This window comes from Protobothrops mucrosquamatus, unplaced genomic scaffold, assembly GCF_001527695.2.
Source record: "Protobothrops mucrosquamatus isolate PMUCROS unplaced genomic scaffold, P.Mucros_1.0 scaffold5341, whole genome shotgun sequence".
In the NCBI taxonomy this organism is placed as follows: domain Eukaryota; kingdom Metazoa; phylum Chordata; class Lepidosauria; order Squamata; family Viperidae; genus Protobothrops; species Protobothrops mucrosquamatus.
The window spans coordinates 53575-76262 of NW_015391204.1; the positions used below are offsets into that span (position 1 = coordinate 53575).

The following is a 22688-nucleotide window of genomic DNA, read 5'->3' on the forward strand; positions in this document are numbered from 1 at the left end:
AAGAAGAAGAAGAAGAAGAAGAAGAAGAAGAAGAAGAAGAAGAAGAAGAAGAAGAAGAAGAAGAAGAAGAAGAAGAAGAAGAAGAAGAAGAAGAAGAAGAAGAAGAAGAAGAGAACATCTTAAAAGAAATGAAAACTTTCTTAAAATAAACCCTTCAGAAGATAACGGTGTTATCAGCTTGCCAATTTAAATACAGAACATAGAACACAGAACACAGAGTAGCAGGGTTGGAAGGGACCTTTGGAGGTCTTCTAGTCCAACCCCCTGCCTAAATAGGAGACCCTATATACCATTCTGGACACTTGGGGCTGTCCAATTTCTTCTTGAAAACCTCCAGTAATGGAGCAGCTTGAGGAACTGCGTATTTTTTAAGCGTGAAGCAATATTGCACCATCTTTATTATCACATCCCAATCACTCAAAGAACCAAGACTTGCTTTTTATTTACTTTGGCTACACCAGGCTAATATTTAAGAAAATTCCTTGGAAAGAGCAAGGCACGTACAACTTAGATAATAAGAGAAATGATGTCAGATTATTTAGAAGGAGTTTAATTCCTCTCTTATTTTTAGTGACTCATATAACTTCTTTAAAGCCTCCGTGTGCTCACTTATTTTCACACATTATTGTTTAAAAAAACAACAAACCAGTGAACTGAGCACAAAACAAGTACAAAAATGTCAGCAGGACAAAAAAAAAATTTGCAGGTGTTTTAAAAACAGCTTCCTTTTAGACACGCTCTTTTTAAAACATCACCCTGGATTTTATTGTGGCCTAAAATTAGCTGATGAAGATCCAAATGTTGCATTTACTTTGATGACTTAAATTCAATCATTTTACGGTTAATATTATGCAAGGGCATTAAAGTCACTATTAAACACAGAAGTGTTACAAATCCCTCCAGGGCAGCAAGTCATGTAGAAGAGTGTAAGTAAGATTTACATGGGTGCATTAGCACAAACAATGAAATAAACTGTCTGAAAGTCTTACCAGCAAAAGCTCAAGGATGAAATTACTCCAAACTCTGAATCAGGGAGCCAAACAAAAGAGGTGGCTGCTCACTTAGACGGTCCTTTGCTGAACCTCCGTCTTAGTCACCAGGTGCCGAAACGTGGCTTAGAAGCCCAGGCGCACCGCAAGCTCTCATATATGAGAGCAAAGAGGAAGACAGAAAGAAAGGAAGTGCTGTAACGAGCAAGGTGTAATACTACTCGTTTCCTTCCTTCCGTGCTAAGTTCCCATCACAATCACGAATGTCTGGAATTGCTCAAACCCCAAACCCTCCAGATGTTTAGGCAACTTTTCCATCCATGGTTAGGAAAGACGGAGGTGAGGGTTCAAAATACTTGGAAGGTACCACAAAACTGCATCCAGTTTTGGTCACTACGATGTAAAAAAGATGTTGAGACTCTAGAAAGAGTGCAGAGAAGAGCAACAAAGATGATTAGAGACTGGAGGCTAAAACATACAAAGAACGGTTGCTGGAATTGGCTATGTCTAGTTTAACGAAGAGAAGGACGAGGGGGGACATGATAGCAGTGTTCCAATATCTCAGGGGCTGCCACAAAGAAGAGGGAGTCAAGCTATTCTCCAAAGCACCTGAGGGCAGGACAAGAAGCAACGGGTGGAAACTAAGCAAGGAGAGAAGCAACCTAGAACTAAGGAGAAACTTCCTGACAGTTAGAACAATTAATCAGTGGAACAACCTGCCTCCAGAAGTGGTGAATGCTCCAACACTGGAAGTTTTTAAGAAGAGACTGGACAGCCATTTGTCCGAAATGGTATAGGGTTTCCTGCCTGAGCAGGGGGTTGGACTAGATGACCTCCACGGTCCTTTCCAACTCTATTATTATTGTTGTTGTTGTTGTTGTTGTTGTTGTTGTTGTTGTTGTGGTTGTGGTTGTTACATCATCCCCAGTTAGTGGGTAAGAAAAAATTGTGTATTTTCTTCTCCACAGGTAGTCCTCAACTTACAACAGCTCATTTAATGCCCCAAAGGTGTTTTTTTTCAAGAAGCAACTGGACTTTCTTTGTTTTTCCTTGAAGACGTTTCGCTTCTCATCCAAGAAGCTTCTTCAGCTTCTTCAGAAGAAGCTCCTTGGATGAGAAGCGAAACGTCTTCGAGGAAAAAAAACAAAGGAAGTCCAAATTGCCTCTTGAAAAAGCACCTTTGGCACAACCGTGACCTGGATGACCGGGAATCTCCGTAGACAGTTCGTTTAGTGGCCATTTGAAGTTACAACGGCACTGAAAAAAGTCACTTAGGACTGTTTTTCACACTTACAACCATTGCAGCATCCCCAGGATCATATGATCAAAATCCAGACGCTTGGCAACAGACTCGTATTTATGACGGTTGCTGTGTCCTGGGGTCATGTGATCCCCTTTTGTGACCTTCTGACAAGCAAAGTCCACGGGGAAGCCCGATTCACTTAACAGCTGTGTGAATAACTTAACAACTGCAATGATGCATTTAACAACTATGGCAAGAAAGGATGTAAAATGCAGCAAAACTCACTTAACAACCGTCTCACTTAGTAATAGACATTTTGGGCTCAGTTGTGGTTGTACATCAAGGATTACAAAATAACGGGATAACAGAATAATAAGAGTTGGAAGGGACCTTGGAGGTCTTCTAGTCCAACCCCCTGCTCAGGCAGGAAACCCTATACCATTTCAGGCAAATGATTGTCCAGTCTCTTCTTAAAAACTTCCAGTATTGGTGCACCCACAGCTTCTGGAGGCAAGTTGTTCCACTGGTTAATTTTTCTGACTGTCAGGAAATTTCTCCGTAGACTAACTACCTATGTGGCCTGCATGCAAATAAAACTGTCCTCAGTTCTCATTTAGAGCCAAAGGGGGGGAAAAATCAAATAAACACTGTGGAAATTCTCCCTGGCTGGGTTATTTCTCAGCTGAGCTACCTTGAGATGGAAAGTCCTATTGTTTATCTTAGAAGATTTCCCAACCTGTTTAGAGGAACAGAAGAGGGAAGCCAAGCTAATGCGGTAACAGCTTTCAAAAAAAGGCTCAATGCCGTCTTTCAAAAGAAATCGTTGAGTCTAATACCATTTGCAAAATTGCGTGACCTGTGTCCTGTGAACTACGGAGCAGGCCAAAAAAATAAAAGTAAAATGAAATAGTAAAGTAAACAAATCAGCCGTATTTTTTAAAAAAGGGGGGGGGGGAACACACCTTGATGGCATAAAATACCTCAGCCACTTTGTACCCACCAATTTCCCTGAAATAATAACATTGTAGTTTATTTATTTGTTTTTGTTTTTATCCACCTTTATTATTTTTATAAATAATTCAAGGCACCGAGCATACTTATACCCCTTCCTCCTCCTATTTCCTCACAACCACAATCCTGTGAGGTGGGTTGGGCTGAGAAAGAGTCACTGGCCCAACATCACCCCGCTGGCTTTCGTGCCTAAGGTAGGATTAGAACTCACTATCTTCTAGTTTCTAGCCGGCTGCCTTAACCACTAGACCAGGGGTAGGCAACCTTGGCTCTTTTATGACTCATGGACTTCAACTCCCAGAATTCCTGAGCCGGCATGGCTTAGCATGGAAACCTCTCCATTTCTCCTCAGTGTGGCTGGCTCAGGAATTCTGGGAGTTGAAGTCCACGAGTCATAAAAGAGCCAAGGTTGCCTACCCCTGCAGTAGACCAAAAGTGATTCTTAAGCCTTCTAAATAACTGCTGCTCTTTCGTGAAGAGGAATGTGATAAATTCAGGGGAAATCCATTTCAATTTCCTTGGAAGCGATTTCACAATTTCCCTCGAAGATTATATGCTGCAATTCTTTGAATATTTGGAGGGCAGCAATTGCCAGTCTGCGTGATCAAGAACGAGCACAATATTCCCTCAAAGCTAGCTATTAAATAAACTAAGTAAGCAGCTGTATTACAAAATACAATCTGATTAAAATACAGTTTGATTTCATTGGAGTTTCTCTCCTGGTACCGCTGGCCTGAAAGATTGTTGATGAGAAAATCCTGCCCATTTGCCCAAATACTTTCCATTGGTGATGAGTTGCTATTTATCTGGCACCTCTACTATTTACATCACGAGTCAGAATCCTGCCCATTTGACATCCACACGAGCGTGCGATGTTGGAAAAACAGAGGAAACAGCAGCGGTGAGAATTGGCAAAAGAAGCTGTGATTACATTTCCCAGAAATCTGAAAGGAAATTTTCTCTGGCCTCTGTTTTTGACAAATTAAATCATGTTGGGCTTTATTTTTGTTTTTATGATTTAGCGTTTCTCAGAGGTGTTTCTCTCATGTACTGTAAACTAGTCAAGTCATCAAGACTTCGCAAAGGAAAGGAAGCACATTGGCTTGGTTGCTCATGAAGTTGGAAGAGAACTTTTCCACCCTCTGGATGACTCTGCTGGCAAATGCATTTCGGAATAATTTACCCTTCCACGTACTATTCAAAGGCTTAGTCAATAGCTAACTTTCAGGCATATAATTTCTGGGAGGAATCACAACCCAACAAAGATCCTGCAAAATTTATCGAGGCAGCCTAGATTCAATCCATTTTCCTCCAAATCCTACAAACCCCATCAGAGCAAATGCTGGTCTCATGTGTAGCTGGCTTTATTATACACATGAGAGGGTCAATCGATTTTTGTACTTTACAAAGCAGAAATCCTATTTTGCCTGCTTTTGCAGAGTTTTATAGTGGGAGGAAGGCTTTGGGGTTTCTTAATCCTTAATAAGCAAGGCCGAGCTCTTCTTTAAGGCGTGGACGTGCCTTTAAGACTGACTGCGGAAGGCTGGCTGAACAACTGTATAGCAGGGGCCTCATTCAGATAGCGCTGAACTACAGTTCCCAGCAGCCCTCATGACTGGCCATGCTCTTTCCTTGCTTTCAGAGTCCTCTTTCCTGGCTTTCAGTCAAGGTGCACTGATTGGTTTTGAGTTATGAGATTTATATCTCCCTTTGTTTTATCCCAACCCGGGGTAGCCTGAGCTGAATATGACACACTGAGTGCTCTTTGATAGCTAAGAATGGATTTTATTTTAATCCAACAACCTAACCATTCCATCATGCTGGATCAATCAGGTTTGTTTGCTCTTTGGCTTGTCTTTGCCCTCACTTAGATCGTGCATTTTAAGGCTCTTGTCTCGAGGTTTCTCAACCTTGGCAACTTTAAGACATGTGGACTTCAACTCCCAGAATTCCACAGCCATCTCCCAGAATTCCCCAACCATATGCTGGCTGGGGAATTCTGGGAGTTGAAGTCCACACTTTTTCAAGTTGCCATGGTTTGCATCCAGTTTTGGTCACCGCGATGTAAAAAAGATGTTGAGACTCTAGAAAGAGTGCAGAGAAGAGCAACAAAGATGATTAGGGGACTGGAGGCTAAAGCATATAAGGAACGGCTGCTGGAATTGGGTATGTCTAGTTTAATGAAGAGAAGGACGAGGGGGGACATGAGAGCAGTGTTCCAATATCTCAGGGGCTGCCACAAAGAAGAGGGAGTCAGGCTATTCTCCAAAGCGCCTGAAGGCAGGACAAGAAGCAATGGGTGGAAACTAACCAAAGAGAGAAGCAACCTAGAACTAAGGAGAAACTTCCTGACAGTTAGAACAATTAACCAGTGGAACAACCTGCCTCCAGAAGCGGTGAATGCTCCAACACTGGAAGTTTTTAAGAAGAGACTGGACGGCTATTTGTCTGAAATGGTATAGGGTTTCCTGTCTGAGCAGGGGGTTGGACCAGATGACCTCCAAGGTCCCTTCCAACTTTATTATTATTATTATTATTATTATTATTATTATTATTATTATTATTATTGTTGTTGTTGTTGTTGTTGTTGTTGTTGTTATTATTATTATTATTATTATTCTGTGCATAACATCTAAAGAGAGAAAAACTCTACATTAGATTGAGGATGTTCAAGGATTACCTACATGGCCAGTTATTTTTTTTAACAAACATAAGGGTAGATCTTTCATCTGCCAATTGTGAAGGCTGCCTTTCTTTCAACGAGCAAAGGGTGGTGCCCATCAGATTCCTTCCTCCACTTGTTCTGCACAATCACCATGTTAGATGGAATGTCTTGAAAAGAATGGTCTGAGTCGAAGCTCCCATGAATGTCTAAAGCAGGAGTCTCCAAACTCGACAACTTTAAGATTTGTGGACTTCAACTCCCAGAATTTCCCAACTAGCATGGCTGCCTGTGGAATGCTGGGAGTTGAAATCCACAAGTCTTAAAGTTGCCAAATTTGGAGCTCTCTGTTCTAGAGCCAATAGTCTCTTTGGGTCTACTCTAAGACCTAACTACTAGGTCCCAGATGTAATTCAGCACCCATTTTCCAAAGCGGTCAGGCAGAAATACTCCTTTCCTGGACGATTCCTCCCCTCTTTTGGGACCAGTAAATATCAGAAAAGACAGAGAAAAGCAATTTCACTTTCCATTCAAACTGCTGTCATCACTTCTTTTTTTTATTTTATGCTGATGCACAACTGACTAGAAGAAGAAATGGGTGTGCCGCATCTAAAGTTTGAGTTATTTTTTACAAGAGATTTTGAAATATGAGACCTTGTCTGATCGGTGACAAACGGATAGATTTTTTAGCAATTGTTCATCCTGATTAATGAATCTTGTCATACCAATTGCCTTTGCTCATTAGTGAACAGTGATTTGATTTTAATTATTGTTTCAAAGTGATATGATTGATTATATTGATATAAATATCATCTCTGTGTTTAATAGCTAACATCTAACAAAATGAAATTCAACGTAGAGAAAAATAAAGCTTTACACTTAGGCAAGAAAAACCAAATGTACAGGTACAGATTAGGTGAAACCTGGCTCAATAGCACTAACTGTGAGAGGAATCTAACGGACAATCACTTAAGTATGAGCCAGCAGTGTGCTGCAGCTGCCAAAAAAGCCAACGCAGTTCTAGGCTGGATTAACAGACGGATAGAATCAAGATCACATGAAGTGTTACGTATATCTTTATAATGGCTTGGTAAGGCCACACTTGGAATATTGCATCCAGTTCTGGTCACCATGATATAAAGAAGATGTTAAGACTCTAGAAAGTTTCAGAGAAGAGCAACAAAGAGGATTAGGGGTCTGGAGGATAAAACATGAAGAACGATTGCAGGAATTGGGTATATCTATAGTTTAATGAAAAGAAGGACTAAGGATGATACCAGTGTTCCAATATCTCAGGGGTTGCCACAAAGAAGAGGGACTCAAGCTGTTCTCCAAAGCAGGGCTTTTCAACCAGTGGTACGGGTACCACCTGTGGTACATTGGCACCTTGCAGGTGGTACGCAACCATCCTAGAAAAATAGTGGCGGGGAAGGGGAATGAGCTGAACCGGTGGCAGCACTGCACAAGCCTGAGCGAGAGATGGCTGGAGCTGCAGGGCTGTCAGGGCTCAACGGAAGTGCCAGGATCAGCCCCAGGCTCCAGCTGGAGCTCGGCGCTGATCCTGGTGCTTCTGCTGAGCCCTGAAGAAGCACCAATCAGCTGGAAAGCAGCACTGATCCTGGCGCTTCTGCTGAGCCCAGAAGAAGCGTCGATCAGCTGGAATGTTGCAGCATCTCCAGGGTCTTCTGATTTACATTCAGATGCTTGGCAACTAATTCATATTTACGACGGTCACAGTGTCCCAGGGTCATGTGAAGTGACCAAAATCTACTGCAACCACCCAGCAGATGGGGGTGGGGAATAAAAACCAAACACCCCCCCACCCCCGCTGCCAATCCTCAACAGAAATGCTCACAACAATGAAAACCTCGGACAGGAGGAAGAGCACCGCCGGGTGGGCAGGCAGGTGTCTTGCTCGGCTGTGCCTTGGGGGGCACTTTTTTCAGTGCCATTGTAACTTTGAACAGTCACTAAGCGAACTGTTGTAAGTCGAGGACTACCTGTACTTTATCAGTTTCCCCCCCTTTTTTTTTTTGGTCATCAAGTTTTTGACACCTTGCTAGGTGACTGGTGGTACTCGGATGTTGCCATATCCTAAAAGTGGTACAATGGGTGAAAAGGTTGAAAAGCCCTGATATAAACAATATCCTAATATTTTAGAATATTGTCAATACTCAGTTTTTGTTTTTTGTTTTTGCCTTGATTTTGAGTAGTTATTCTAATTCATTGTCACATCCTATCTTTTCGGTATTTTTTGTGAGGGATCCTCTTTTGGAGATGATTTTAAACAGGGAGTACCCATGAGAAAAAAATCCTGTCCTTTTTTTTCTTTAAAAAGTACTTTTTTCTTTAATGGAAATTAAAGAGCACAACCAAAAAACATAGACACAAGCACACCCAAAAAGAAAATAAAGGAGCAAAGAGAAAAGAGAAAAAAGAGATTTGCAAGTTGTATAACAGGGCTTTTCAACCTTTTCACCCATTGTACCACTTTTAGGATATGGCAACATCCGAGTACCACCAGTCACCTAGCAAGGTGTCAAAAACTTGACCCAAAAAAAGGGGGGGGGAAATGATAAAGTACAGGTAGTCCTCGACTTACAACAGTTTGCTTAGTGACTGTTCAAAGTTACAATGGCACTGAAAAAAGTGCCCCCCAAGGCACAGCCGAGCAAGACACCTGCCTGCCCACCCGGCGGTGCTCTTCCTCCTGTCCGAGGTTTTCATTGTTGTGAGCATTTCTGTTGAGGATTGGCAGCGGTGGGGGGGTTGTTTGGTTTTTATTCCCCACCCCCATCTGCTGGGTGGTTGCAGTAGGTTTTGGTCACTTCACGTGACCCTGGGACACTGTGACCGTCGTAAATATGAATTAGTTGCCAAGCATCTGAATGTAAATCAGAAGACCCTGGAGATGCTGCAACATTCCAGCTGATCGACGCTTCTTCTGGGCTCAGCAGAAGCGCCAGGATCAGTGCTGCTTTCCAGCTGATTGGTGCTTCTTCAGGGCTCAGCAGATGCACCAGGATCAGCGCCGAGCTCCAGCTGGAGCTGATCCTGGCGCTTCCGCTGAGCCCTGACAGCCCTGCAGCTCCAGCCATCTCTCGCTCAGGCTTGTGCAGTGCTGCCACCGGTTCAGCTCATTCCCCTTCCCCGCCACTATTTTTCTAGGATGGTTGCGTACCACCTGCAAGGTGCCAATGTACCACAGGTGGTACCCGTACCACTGGTTGAAAAGCCCTGGTCTAGGAAGGTCACAAATGGCGATCACACGATCCCAGGATGTTGCGAACATTGGAAAAGCACACTGGTTGTCGAGGGCCCAAATTCCGATCACAGGACCGTGAGAATTCTGTGACAGTCTTAAATACAAGGACCGAGTGTAGGTCACTTTTTTCAATGCCATTGTAACTCCAAAGAGTCACTCAACGAATGGTTGTAAGCCAAGGATCACCTGTAATCACAATTAAAGGGGGATATGTATTTACTTAGTTTGTACTAACCATGGTTTCCTACTGCCAAAGCATGAGAATTGGCTAAGATGCTTCCACTTTTTTTTTTATTAAAAGTTTTATGGAAATTACAGTATAAACCCCCATACCCACCCCAAAACCCCTCCCTCCCCCTCCCCCACTTCCCAGAGCTGAACACAGGGTTACAAATATAATAATCAAAATCTATCTAGCATTAACCAACTATTAAAATAACCAATGCACTTTAACTCCCCTTTAACATAAATTTAAACAAATTAAAATTAAACACAATAATAAACCTATTCATAACCTAAATATTAAACAATACAATACTAATGTTAAAAATAATAATATCATATAATTAAAACTAACAAAAATTCTGTTAAAATAAACTATTAATAATAACAATACTCTAAAATTTACTCATAACCCAAATGAATCTATTTAGTCCCATATTTATTCTGAATATAATCTATCCATCTTCTCCAAACCGAGATGTATCTTTCTTGTGATTGATCCTTCAAATAAGTGGAAATTTTAGCCATTTCTGCTAAATTTGACACTTTAAGCGTCCATTCTTCTATAGTAGGCAAAGAGTCCTTCTTCCAAAATTGGGCTACCAATAATCTTGCATCTGATATAAGATTAGATCCTTCCACTTTTAGAACGGGAGTGCAAAGTTCTCAGCTGGGCTTAGAAACCACCCTTAGACCAAGCTCTTTGTTTTTCTTGGGAGCAGAAAAAAGAAGTGTACTGACCGGGGATGATGGAACCTATAGTCCAGTGTTCTGGGAAAGCCTGGGAAAGGTACCCAGCTGATAATAGAATCCATGTTTCCCAACATAATTCAAACAGAGAGATGAGGGAGGGAAAATGAAACTTCTGGGTACTGAAAGGCATTTGACAATGAACCTTTCAGGCAAAGGTGGTTCCGCCTTTTGCATCTTGCATTTTTCTGCCTGCTGCGCTACAAAATAATTGGGTGTTATGTCAACAAGGAGAGGGCAGCAATACAATCTGATTTATTGAGTTATTCTGTGGTTACACCATCATTGTTCCATGCGAGTTAATCATCACCAAATCCCATTCACAGATTTCGGGTGTGATACCTCTCCTGGACGCTTCCCCAGATACCTCTCTAGATGTCAGTTCAGAGGAGAATGAACCAGTTCTGGGCACCTCTAGAGGGGAGTTCGTCAATGACTCCCAGCAGCTGTCTGAGGGATTTAGCTGCAGCAGGACATCCCTGAGACTTCAGGTGGGGAAAGCTCACAGCTGCAGCTAGTCACTGATGAGGAAGAGGATCTGCCTTCTGCACCTGATCCGAGAACACGTAGGGCAGAGAAAAGGCAGGAGCAGTGAAGGTCAGCCTGATTACTCATGAGGAGGCAGCCTTGCCCCTCTTGATGGGCTGCATCAGAAGCTGGCTATTTAGCACAGCAGACAGATGGAGGCAATGCTGGGAATATGTTCATTTCCTAGCTGTGTGTTTTCTGATAGCTGTGATTCCTGCCTTGCTTTGGATTGACACCGTCCCTTGACTTGGACCGTGCCTTGTGAACTTTGGACTTTTCTTGTCTTGTGAACCTTCTTGTATTGTAGATTTAATTTTGCCTGGTGGACTCATTGGCCATTGCTCTGTGGACAAGCATTGGTCTGCTTTTGGCTGGACTTAATTGGGGCAGTTCTAGGGTTTTGGTGAAGGGAATTGGTGGAGAATATTAATAAAGCCACTAAACCACCGTTATGTTTGTGAGTGAGCAGGACAGCACATCTGGGAGCAATTCAGAAACTTTACTTTTCATGCTCCAAAAGAAATGAGGCTGGCGATCATGAACTGTTAGATTGTCTGCAAGCAGGTGGCCTTGAGATGTATTAGAATAGATTACTGCTTCCATTCTCTTGTGATAGGATGATCACAGGAAGTATCTCCCACGGTGCTGCTAGAGTTTTGGCAAACGAACTAATCGACTTTAGCTCAGTTTCTGGTTGAGCCTTGCTGTCAACGCTGCTAACATCGGATGTTCTTGCTTTGACAATATATGAAGATGTAGCCATTTTCTCTTTAACCTGTGCATTACTTTTAGAGTTAGAATGAGATGGTGCTGGAGGGGAGGGGGAAGAACGTGCATGGGGATTAGTTAGACATAACAATATCTCAGTAGAGTATTCTTCAAGGTTGTTTGTAATAAGAGAAGATAAGAAATGGCGGTTATGGAACAGGAGGGAAAGTTAGCACTTCAAACTAATTGGAGAATGTGATTAATGAGTGTTAAATGAAGGAGTGAATTATGCTTCGATACTATGTGTTTAGGGGAGGAGAATTCAGATTTTGGCTTCGCCTATGTACATGCCGAAGCTATGTTGCTCAATTAAAGATTCTTTAAGGTAAACAATGCTTCAAAGTTCTTTGAAGAGTTTCATCTTTCAGAACCATGACATTATATTCGAGATGGCTTTGCATCCATACCCAAATGCAAAAGGAGACAAAACAGAATCCAGTTTTTGTGATATCTGTGTAGGTAGGATGAATAAGCAAGCCTGTTTGGCCAATTTGATTGTTTGACTGTAGAGACAGTTTCTGTAAATCACAGAAACCAAAACACTCTGACCCACTTTCTGTTTTACCTAGTTTGACAGAGATCAGCCGTTAAAGACCTTATTGTTAGAACTCCTTTTTCAACACTCCAAAGAGCTGGAAAAACATGTCAAGGCCTACATCACACTGAGGACTTGAGCAGACTAAATTCACCTTGGCCCATCTTGCTTAGATTTCTGAAAACTGATTCAAATTACCTTGCTAAGATGTAGACTCTATCAAATCCAGCAGACACTCCCTAATATTTAACAGAGGCAGCAAGAAAGCCAGAGGCACATTTGTCATAGAAATCAAGATCTATAAATCATGAGTGAAGAAAGAGAAAAGCAGATGAGATTAAAAAGAATGAGGATCTTTGCTATTTACTTAGCTGCTTAAATACGGAGGAGGAAGGGATGTTTTTAGTTAACCCTTTCTTCTAATCCTACCTACAATCTGAACTGGCTTCAATTATTTCAACAACTGTTCACAAACTGCAACAGCCAGAGCTTAATTTGTTTGAAAAGAGGTGTTTTATTTATTTTTTCAAAGCAGAATCTTGAATGATTGTAGTTCTGATTCATGAAAAGAAAACAACATCCCTGTTTAGTGCCTATTCTAAATTAATTACTGGCTATACCGGATCCAAGTCTAATGGATAGAGACCTGCCAACAACTCCATAGGATAAATATTTGGATGGAAAATAAACTGTCTTGGTGCAGTTCAAGAGGAAACAATCTTACTTTGATTTACACTTTTTCATCTTTTAGCTTTTACTTGAATACTGATCAAAAATGTTTGTTTTCTCCCTCTCAGCAGCAGTTGTATTTGATTTGGCTTTTTTTTTTATCACAACTCTTCTCAAGAAATTTTTAGAGTGGTTGGAGTATTAAATATTGGATAACAAGATATTTGGAGCATTTCACGTAGGCCAGCAATCGAAATGAATGAGCATTTACTGGAAGTTTCAGCTTACATCGAGTTCTGAGAAATGTCAGGCCAGGGAACCCGAGAATATAAAGAAGTCTCTTTTAGCGTCAGTTGCAAAATAAACAAGCACAGAGAAAGATCAAACACTGTTCACCATTTCGACAGTAGGAAACCCACGATAGAAAGGAAAGAAATTAGAATCTGAACTGGAAATCTTTTCTAATAATCACCATGGTGCAGAAGAGAATAACAAAAAAGTGAGTGTTTGTGTATGTATGAAAGGTTAGTCAGCTTGATTCAAAAAAGATATTGAGACTCTAGAACAGTGGTTCTCAACCTTTTTAATGCCGCGACCCCAACCGGTTGTAAGTCGAGGACTAAACCGGTCGTAAGTCAAGGACTAAACCGGTCGTAAGTCGAGGACTAAACCAGTCGTAAGTCAAGGACTACCCAACCGGTCGTAAGTCGAGGACTTTCCCTGCCCGGGAGCGCCGCGCATGCGTGGTTCCGCCCCCTGCGCCGGCCGAGGCGTAGCTGGCAAGCGGCAGAGGCGGAGCAGGCCGACCACCAGCTGGCCCAGCCCAAGGGAGGTAAGGCACCCGCCGGAAAAGGGAAAAAAATGGCGGACAAAAAAAATGGCGGACAGCCTTGCTTGGCGACTCCCGTGAAATGGTCGATCGACCCCAAATGGGGTCCCGACCCACAGGTTGAGAACCACTGCTCTAGAAAGAGTGGAGAGAAGACCAACAAAGAAGATTACGGGACTGGAAGCTAATGAAACATATGAAGAATGGATGTAGGAACTGCATATGTCTAGTCTAACAAAAAGAAGGACTAGGGGTGATTTGATAGCATCTTCTAATATTTGAGGGACTGTCACAGAGATGAGGGGGTCAATTTATTCTCCAACGAACCCAAACGCAGGACAAGAAGCCATGGATGGAAACTTATCAAGGAGAGAAGCAACCTAGAACTACGGAGAAATTTCCTGACACTGAGAACAATTAATCAGTTGAATGGTTTGCCTTCAGCAGTTGTGGGTGCTCCATCACTGGAGGACTTTAAGAAGAGATTGGACAACCATTTGTCTGAAATGGTATAGGATCTCCTGCTTGAGTAAGAAGGGGTTGGACTAGAAAACTTCCAAGATCTCATCCAACTCTGTTATACTGTTACTATTACTGATGTGTTCGAGTGAACAACATTCTTGCTATTCAGATACTCACCAGCTGGACAGCTGAATTTAAAAACGCAACTCCTGAGCAAAAGGATTTTAACCTTTGGTGATCTGTTTTGGCAAGCACAGCAAGAGGAAAACTGAGAAAGAACATTGCTCACAATACTTATCTTCTTTGGCTCTTTTATCAATGTTCTCATACAGGCTTGTAAAAGCCAGGCCATTGCAAACCCACTTCTGACAAGATCCCAGCAAGAAGAATGTTAAGCTATGGCAGAAGGTTTAGAATTATGATGTTGTCGAATTCTAAACTGCTTTAACCTTAGCAGGTGGAAGCATCTGGGGAATTTTGGGTTGGGAAGCTAAGCAGAGTCAGGTAAGGTTAGCTGTTGGATGGGAGGCCAGTGGATCCCTTTACGGGGATCCAAAATGAGTCTACAGAATCAAACACAAATGGCAATGGCAAATTTCTTCAGTATTGTTGCCCGAGAAACGTACATGTATTAGGTCAGCGAAATCAACAGGCCTTGGGCATGTTTTGAAGGAGAATACTTTTTAAATGACTTTGAGACTGGAAAAAATCTATACAGGTAATCCTGCACTTACAACCACAACTGAGCCCAAAATTTCTGTTTCTAAACGAGGCAGTTGTTACCGGTAAGTGAACGTTGCCCCATTTTACGACTTTTCTTGCCACAGTCGTTAAGTGTATCACTGCAGTTGTTAAGATAGTGGCACAGTTGTGAATTGAATCTGGCTTTCCCATTGACTTTGCTTGTCAGAAGGTCACAAAAAGTGATCACATGACCCCCGGAACACTGCGACCGTCATAAATATGAGTAAATTGTCAAGCATCTGAAGTTTGATTACATGACCAGGGGGATGCTGCAACAGTTGTAAGTGTGAAAAACAGTCATAAGTCACTTTTTTGGTGCCACTGTAACTTCAAACGGTCACTAAATGAACTGGTATAAGTTGAAGACCACCTGTACATATACTGTAAAGCAGTGTTTCTCAATTTCAGCTATTTTAAGATGAGTGGACTTCAATTTCCAGACTTCTCCAGCTGGCTAGAGGAATTCTGGGAATGAAGGTCGACACATCTTAAAGTTGCTTTAGTTGAGAAGTATTACACTAAACAAAAGAAATTGAAACCATCCATTAAGAGAGTCAGGATTATGTGGCTGTATTTCACATGTATTTATTATGCTTCACTTATTTTTTGGTTATACTCTAACTTTGGTTGATGGGCACACCACCTCCCTTTTGCAATTACTTTGAAACCTGGCCAGACATTCTTGTACCTGTAAAGGCCTGGAAGTTAGTTCTTTCTAACCAAGATTACGAGGCTGCAAAATTTCACACAATGTCCATTTTATACGCAGTGAAAGACAACTGGCATCACTGAATCCTTGTAATCCTGGCAGCACACACTTTCACTGGTACGTTTTGCTGATTTTAATAATGAAACTATATATTAGCTCATCAAGCAACACATTAGGAAATCCATGCTGATAATTTATAAAGCCTACCCATTCTAAGTTACAGATCTTCCTTCGAGATTCCCAACTTTGCAAAATAGAAGGATGCAATAGTCCTTCTTTGCTAAACATTGATGGATGGGAATTATCTGACCTTAAATATGAAGCACATCATATCATCCCACCTCACCTCACCGTCAATCTTGGTATCTGGGGAAATCTGAGAGAACAAGTGATATCACACTGATTATATGCAGTTCTGGCTCAGGAAACAAATCTTTTCAACATTTCCAAGAACACAAGGGTTGGTGGATCCTGATCAACTTCATTTCTGCTTCCAAGTTTGATCCCTCCCTTTTAAAAACATTTCTCTTGAGGATTGCAGACTTGAATACTCCCCTTTCAACATATTTAAAGCCCCGAGAAAGTGGATTTGTGTACTGTCAACAAATGAGGCATGAATGATTAAATGTGCATCTTGCCTCTGCCCTAAGAATCGAGCTGACAATGAGTAAACTCTGATTCAAAATATTTCAGCAGGATCAGAGTGGTCATATCTGACTAAGAAGCCAAGCAGAGTTGGGCAAGACGAGAAGATAATGGGATTATAAGGTTAATTGAAGAGTCAAAACAAATCCGAGCAGAGAAAATAATCTGTACAAATAATGAGATGGACCTTCTGTGAAGATAGTTAAGATCAATTTGAAGATTAAGAAAAAAAATATCAACACAAAGGCAACAGAAACAGAAATATAATTTTACTCAGATTGTGGGAGTTTCAGGATACGGGGAGAGTCAGTGCGAAGAACGCTCTATTTTCCAATCCAAGCATCCAAGTTCCTGTAGTAGACTATAGATAGTCCTCGACTCACAATGATTCATTTAGTGACTGCTCAAAGGTATGACACTGAAAAAAATGACTGTTTACTCCACTTAACGATTGTCGCAGAATCCCTACCATCAAATTCAGATGCTAGGCCAGGAGTCTTCAAACTTGGCCCTTTTATGATTTGTGGACTTCAACTCCCAGAATTCCTCAGCCAGGCATGCCTGGCTGAGGAATTCTGGGAGTTGAAGTCCACAAGTCATAAAAGGGCCAAGTTTGAAGACCCCTGTGCTAGGCAATTTGAATGTAAACCTTCTGACAAGCATAATCAGTGGAGAAGCCAGATTCACTCAACAAACATGTTACCAACTTAGTAACTTCAGCAGTGAAAATGTTGGGCTCGGTTGCAATCGTAAGTCGATTGCATACTTGTATGGGAGATGTTTAATTATTCTGTTTCTACAGGTAAGGCCCTTTGACTGCCAAGTGAGTAAGAATTAACAGTGAGGTGGCGGCCCGAAAAAAGGCATTTATAGTCAATTTTAGTTTGGACTGTCTGAACGGCACTTTCCAAATCAACAGAAGAGGAGACGCCAAATTATTTTGTGTTGGATCTCCCCACCTTCCCAGCCTGGAAGGCTGAATCCCGTTGTTGTGAGAAAAATAAGAAGAGAAAGGTATGTTGGATATGTTTGCCACTGGAGTTACTTGTAAAACAACTAAGACAGGATACTAATACATAAATAAAAAATAAAATTTATTCCTCGTTTTCTGATGTCCCAGAGGAGGTAGTGGAAGGAAGGACATTACTAGAGCAAGGGGGTACCTTGCTCAATAGTAGTAACTGTGAGAGGGACCTCGGAGTCCTAGTGGACAATCACTTAAATATGAGCCAGCTGTGTGCTGCAGCTGCCAAAAAAGCCAACACAGTGCTAGGCTGCATTAACAGAGGGATAGAATCAAGATCACGTGAAGTGTTAATACCACTTTACAATGCCTTGGTAAGGCCACACTTGGAATACTGCATCCAGTTTTAGTCATCACGATGTAAAAAAGATGTTGAGACTCTAGAAAGAGTACAGAGAAGAGCAACAAAAATGATCAGGGGACTGGAGGCTAAAACATATAAGGAACGGTTGCTGGAATTGGGTATGTCTAGTTTAATGAAGAGAAGGACGAGGGGGGACATGATAGCCATGTTCCAATATCTCAGGAGCTGCCACAAAGAAGAGGGAGTCAAGCTATTCTCCAAGGTGCCTGAAGGCAGGACGAGAAGCAACGGATGGAAACTGATCAAGGAGAGAAGCAACTTAGAACTAAGGAGAAACTTCCTGACAGTTAGAACAATTAACCGGTGGAACAACCTGCCTCCAGAAGCGGTGAATGCTCCAACACTGGAAGTTTTTAAGAAGAGACTGGACAGCCATTTGTCTGAAATGGCAGGGCTTTTTTTCTCATAGAACACCCAGAATGGAGTTCCAGCACCTTTTTTGGATGGAACCTTGTAGGGTAGGCAAGGCGGGTTGTATGATGTGTGTGAGTTCCAGCACCTTTTTTTTTTTTTTTAGAAAAAAAGCACTGTGAAATGGTATAGGGTTTCCTGCCTGAGCAGGGGGTTGGACTAGATGACCTCCAAGGTCCCTTCCAACTTAATAATAATAATCATCATAATAATCATAATCATAATCATAATCATAATCATAATCATAATCATAATCATAATCATAATCATAATCATAATCATAATCATAATCATAATCATCATCATCATCATAATAATAATAATAATAATAATAATAATAATAATAATAATAATAATAATAATATTTTAGCAGACAGGAAATGCAACTAGAGCTGATTAGACTTTATAGTAAGGCTACATTGATAGAATCTTGCAAGTCTGAAGATACAAACTTCCCACCGTCAGGTTTAACTGGTTGATCAATTAGGGTAGGTCCTTCCTAGGTTTTTGACTTTAATGACTGAGGGCTCCTCTCTCTCTCTCTCTTATCTGACCATTTCCTTGGCAGCACCTCTTTTCCTCATCTCCCCAAGGTCATTCACACACCCCATTACAGAAGCACAGATAGAGAAAGAGGATCCGCAAGACAATGCAAAAAAGTCAACTGTAGGATCAAAAGTCTTGGCTTGCCTTAGGAGCATCTTACAGGATGAGCCGCTCAGAATCGCTTCAAACTGCAAGACGGGTAGAAAACAAGAAACTGGAGAAGATAACAAAATACAAAGACCTGCAAGTAGAAGTAGAATGTCCGTGGCAAAAGAAAGCAAAGGCTGTACCAATGATTAATAGGCACCTTGGCTGCAATTCCAAAACATCCACTTGAACACCATCGGCACTGACAAAATCCCCACCGGTCAATTGCAAAAGGCAGCTTTACTCAGAACAGTTTAGATCCTGCGACGGTACCTCTAACACCAAGAAGATCGCACAGACTGACTACAAGCAGCGGCACGACAAAGTAGCAACAATGGTGCATTGGAAGATCTGCAAGAAATATCATTTGCCTGTAAGCAAGAACTGGTGGGATCATAAAATAGAGAAAGTCATAGAAAATGATAAAATTAAACTGCTCTGGGACTTCAGAATTCAAACAGACAAGCACCTGCCAAATAACACCCCGGACTTAACAATTGTCGATAAGAAAGACAAAAAAGTCTGGATAGTGGACGTGGCAGTGCCTGGAGACAGCAGAATAGACGAGAAAGAACTGGAGAAGATAACAAAATACAAAGACCTACAAATAGAAATAGAATGTCCGTAGCAAAAGAAAGCAAAGGCAGTACCAATAATTAATAGGCACCTTGGGTGCAATTCCAAAACATCTGGAGCATCATTTGAACACCATCGGCACGGACAAAATCCCCACCAGTCAATTGCAAAAGGCAGCTTTACTCAGAACAGCTTAGATCCTGCGACGGTACCTCTAACACCATCGAACATCAACATCTACCTATCCCAGGTTCTTGGAAAGGACTCGATAGGTGGACTCCTTCCCAAATTCAGTCTGAACATCTGGCTGAAATTATGATATAATCAACCATAATAATAATCATAACAGAAGCAGCAGAAGAGAGACTGTGCTTTTAGAGGCCACCATCTAAGAGACAGTGAGGTAAAAGGCTCAGAGAAGTTGAAAAAAGAGGACTTGAAGGATGAAATGGTTTGAGAATTTAGTTGGGCAAAATCAAAAGGGAAGCAACCCGAAACCAGATGTATTTGTTATAATAACAAGGGACCCATCTTTTAGAACAATTAATTAGTGGAACGACTTGCCTCCAGAAGTTGTGGGTGCCCCAACACTGGATGTTTTTAAGAAGAGACTGGACAACCATTTGTTTGAAATGGTATAGTTTCCTGCTTGAGGAGGGGGTTGGACTAGAAGACCTCCAAAGTCCCTTCCAACTGTGTTATTCTGTTATCCCCCTGCCCCTTATTCCAGACCCAAAGCAGGAGACCTAGAGGTCCTATCAATATTCAGACAAGAGAGAAAAAAAAACAGGAGCATATTATAAGAATTCCTTTCTCACCCTTCTAGATGATCTGTGTCTTCCTCAATTTTAGGTCTTCTATCAGAGTCTGGGAAATTAAGAGTTCTGTGCAGGATCCCAACCCTTCCTGGCACTGCATTTTTCTGGATAGAGAGTTCTGATGTTGTTCCTGAGCCCCTTCCCCTACTTATTTATATTACAAATAGATACGTATATAAAATTCCCACAACAGTGTTCATGAAGGCTGAGCGTGCTACATCGCAATTGTCCACATAGTACTTAATCTACATTTGTAAGTGACTCACGAGGAACATCAAGACGTCAATCCACCAAGAAATCTGGTCAATGAATTTATTTATCCAGCACTGGAGGACTAGGTTTCTAGAAGTAACAGTGCAGAAATTCCATTTCCACCATCCAACCATCAATTTCCACATAATAGCTACGTAGTTGAGAAGAGTTCGGAGATACATATAATTTTGTTCTTACTGTTGTGTTACTTTCTTCCTATTACTTCGTTTTTGTCTTTTTTTTCTGCACTATTTAATTATATAAACGATGGATGGAGAAATGGAACTATAAAGTTCACTAGTATAGCGGGAGAGAGAGAGAGAAATGAAAGACAAGATGTTCTCTGTAAGGCATTTTATAATTGCAGTTACTGTTTTCTTTCTTACCGGCATTCCCAGTTCTCATGAGACACTTACCAGGTATCTGCATTCTTGAGTTACTGCCAGAATAACTTCCAGTTCTGGTATCAGGGAAGAGAAGTCCAAGACTTCAAATGCTGGAAAAAGAAAACAAGTAAGATGAAGAATGTCTCCAGCCTTTCCTCCTTAAATGCACCCTATGATTCAGATTATTTTAATTACATGTGTGTGGCTCGAAAGATAAATATATAGGGGCTCACAAACAACACACCAGCAACTCAAGTTAGGTGACACCACCTGCCAGTTATTATTTGACATCCACAGTAATTATAGAGAGCTGAATGCAGGCAGGATTAGCAGCTAGTTGGCCAGGTTTACTGATGTTGGTTTCTTACAGATATAAAACATATAAGGAACGGTTGCTGGAATTGGGTATGTTTATAATATAATAAAGAGAAGGACGAGGGGGGACATGATAGCAGTGTTCCAATATCTCAGGGGCTGCCACAAAGAAGAGGGAGTCAAACTATTCTCCAAAGCGCCTGAAGGCAGGACAAGAAGCAACGGATGGAAACTAATCAAGGAGAGAAGCAATCTAGAACTAAGGAGAAACTTCCTGGCAGCTAGAACAATTAATCAGTGGAACAACCTGCCTCCAGAAGTTGTGAATACTTTAACACTGGAAGTTTTTAAGAAAAGATTGGACAACCATTTGTCTGAAATGGTATAGGGCAGTGGTGGCGAACCTATGGCACGCGTGCCAGAGGCGGCACTCAGAGCCCTCTCTGTGGGCATGCGTGCCATGGCCCGGAGATGGCAACCATCCTCTTCCACCAGCCGCCTGCTAACTCGCTGAGGTCCCATGTGGCCGGATGCATCCCAGCATCCATGCGCTCGCTGGCCTGTGTGTGTGGGGGATGAGGGTGTCAGGCAGCAGCCGCCCCGGCCCCTGCCTCACCTTTCCCTGTGACAATGGCACCCCCACCCTGCCTTGCCTTGCCTCACCCCGCAGGACGAGCCTCCTGCCCACCGCCCCACCTGCCAGAGACCCCCTGGATTTTCCCCAACCCTGCCCGGCCCCCACAGGCGTCCCTCCCCACGAGCAACATTGAGCTGGCCACGCCCACCCTGGCGACGCCCACCCATCTGCCATGACCACCGTAGCCACACCTGGCAGGCCACGCCCACCCGGCCCCCGGCGATACATAAGTGGGATTTGGGCTGCAATTTGTGCACTCAGTCTCTAAAAGGTTCACCATCACTGGTATAGGGTTTCCTGCCTGAGCAGGGGGTTGGGCTAGATGACCACCAAGGTCCCTTCCAATTTTATTATTATTATTATTATTATTATTATTATTATTATTATTATTATTATTATTATTAATTATTATTAATTATTATTAATTATTATTAATTATTAATTATTATTATTATTATTATTATTATTATTATTATTATTATTATTATTATTATTATTATTATTATTATTATTATTATTATTATTATTATTATTATTATTATTATTATTATTATTATTACTATTACCCAGACATCAACTTCCTGAGAAAAGGCAAATGGTCTCTTCAGATGGGGTGGTGGTAGAAGAGAGAGATTTAGAAAGAAGCCAAAGTGTTAGTTGGAAAAATTGGAGGCAGGGGGGGAAGGATCAAGGCAAGAAGGATCTGGCTGAGTCCTGAAAACATCCTCCAGCCTCAAAGCAGAATGTCTTCTTGGCTTTGGAGTACTGCTGAAAGGAAGGAAAGGGAAAGAAGAAGGGAGAGGGGGATGGGAAAGGGAAAGGGAGAGAGAGCCAAAGGAGAGCGGGATGGGAAAGGGAGGGAGAGGCGAAGGAGACCGAAAGGGAGAGGGGAAAGGGGAGGGGAAGGAGAGGAGGAAGGAAAGAAAAGTGGAAAGCAGAGGAGAAGAGTGGAGAGGAGAGGAGGAAGGGAAGAAAAGGAAAGTGTTAGAAGGTAAGTCTTCATCCTGGTTCATCCAAGCCGGGAATAAATAAGCAAACATGGCGACTGCTTTGGGAAGAAGGTTACAGTTTATTGCAGAAGACAGATAAGCAGCAGAGGAGAAGAAAAAAGAGTGAGCACATGGGCAGATGGTCTTTTTATACCCTCTAGCCCTGCCTGGAAGTTTCCTGTTCCTGTGGCA

At 41.9% G+C, this 22688-nt stretch overlaps 1 protein-coding gene across 1 annotated transcript in view; it reads right to left on the reverse strand.

Moving 5' to 3' along the window:
* LOC107299717 (3 beta-hydroxysteroid dehydrogenase type 7-like) overlaps nucleotides 1-20629 on the reverse strand; it is a gene marked incomplete at its 3' end in the record, with an annotated part of 67545 nt that extends 46916 nt beyond the window's left edge. The window contains exon 1 of the mRNA XM_015829060.1: nucleotides 20586-20629. Coding sequence (XP_015684546.1) covers nucleotides 20586-20598 — 13 coding nt within the window. The remainder of the gene's footprint in view (nucleotides 1-20585) is intronic.
* Between the last annotated feature and the right edge of the window lie 2059 nt (nucleotides 20630-22688).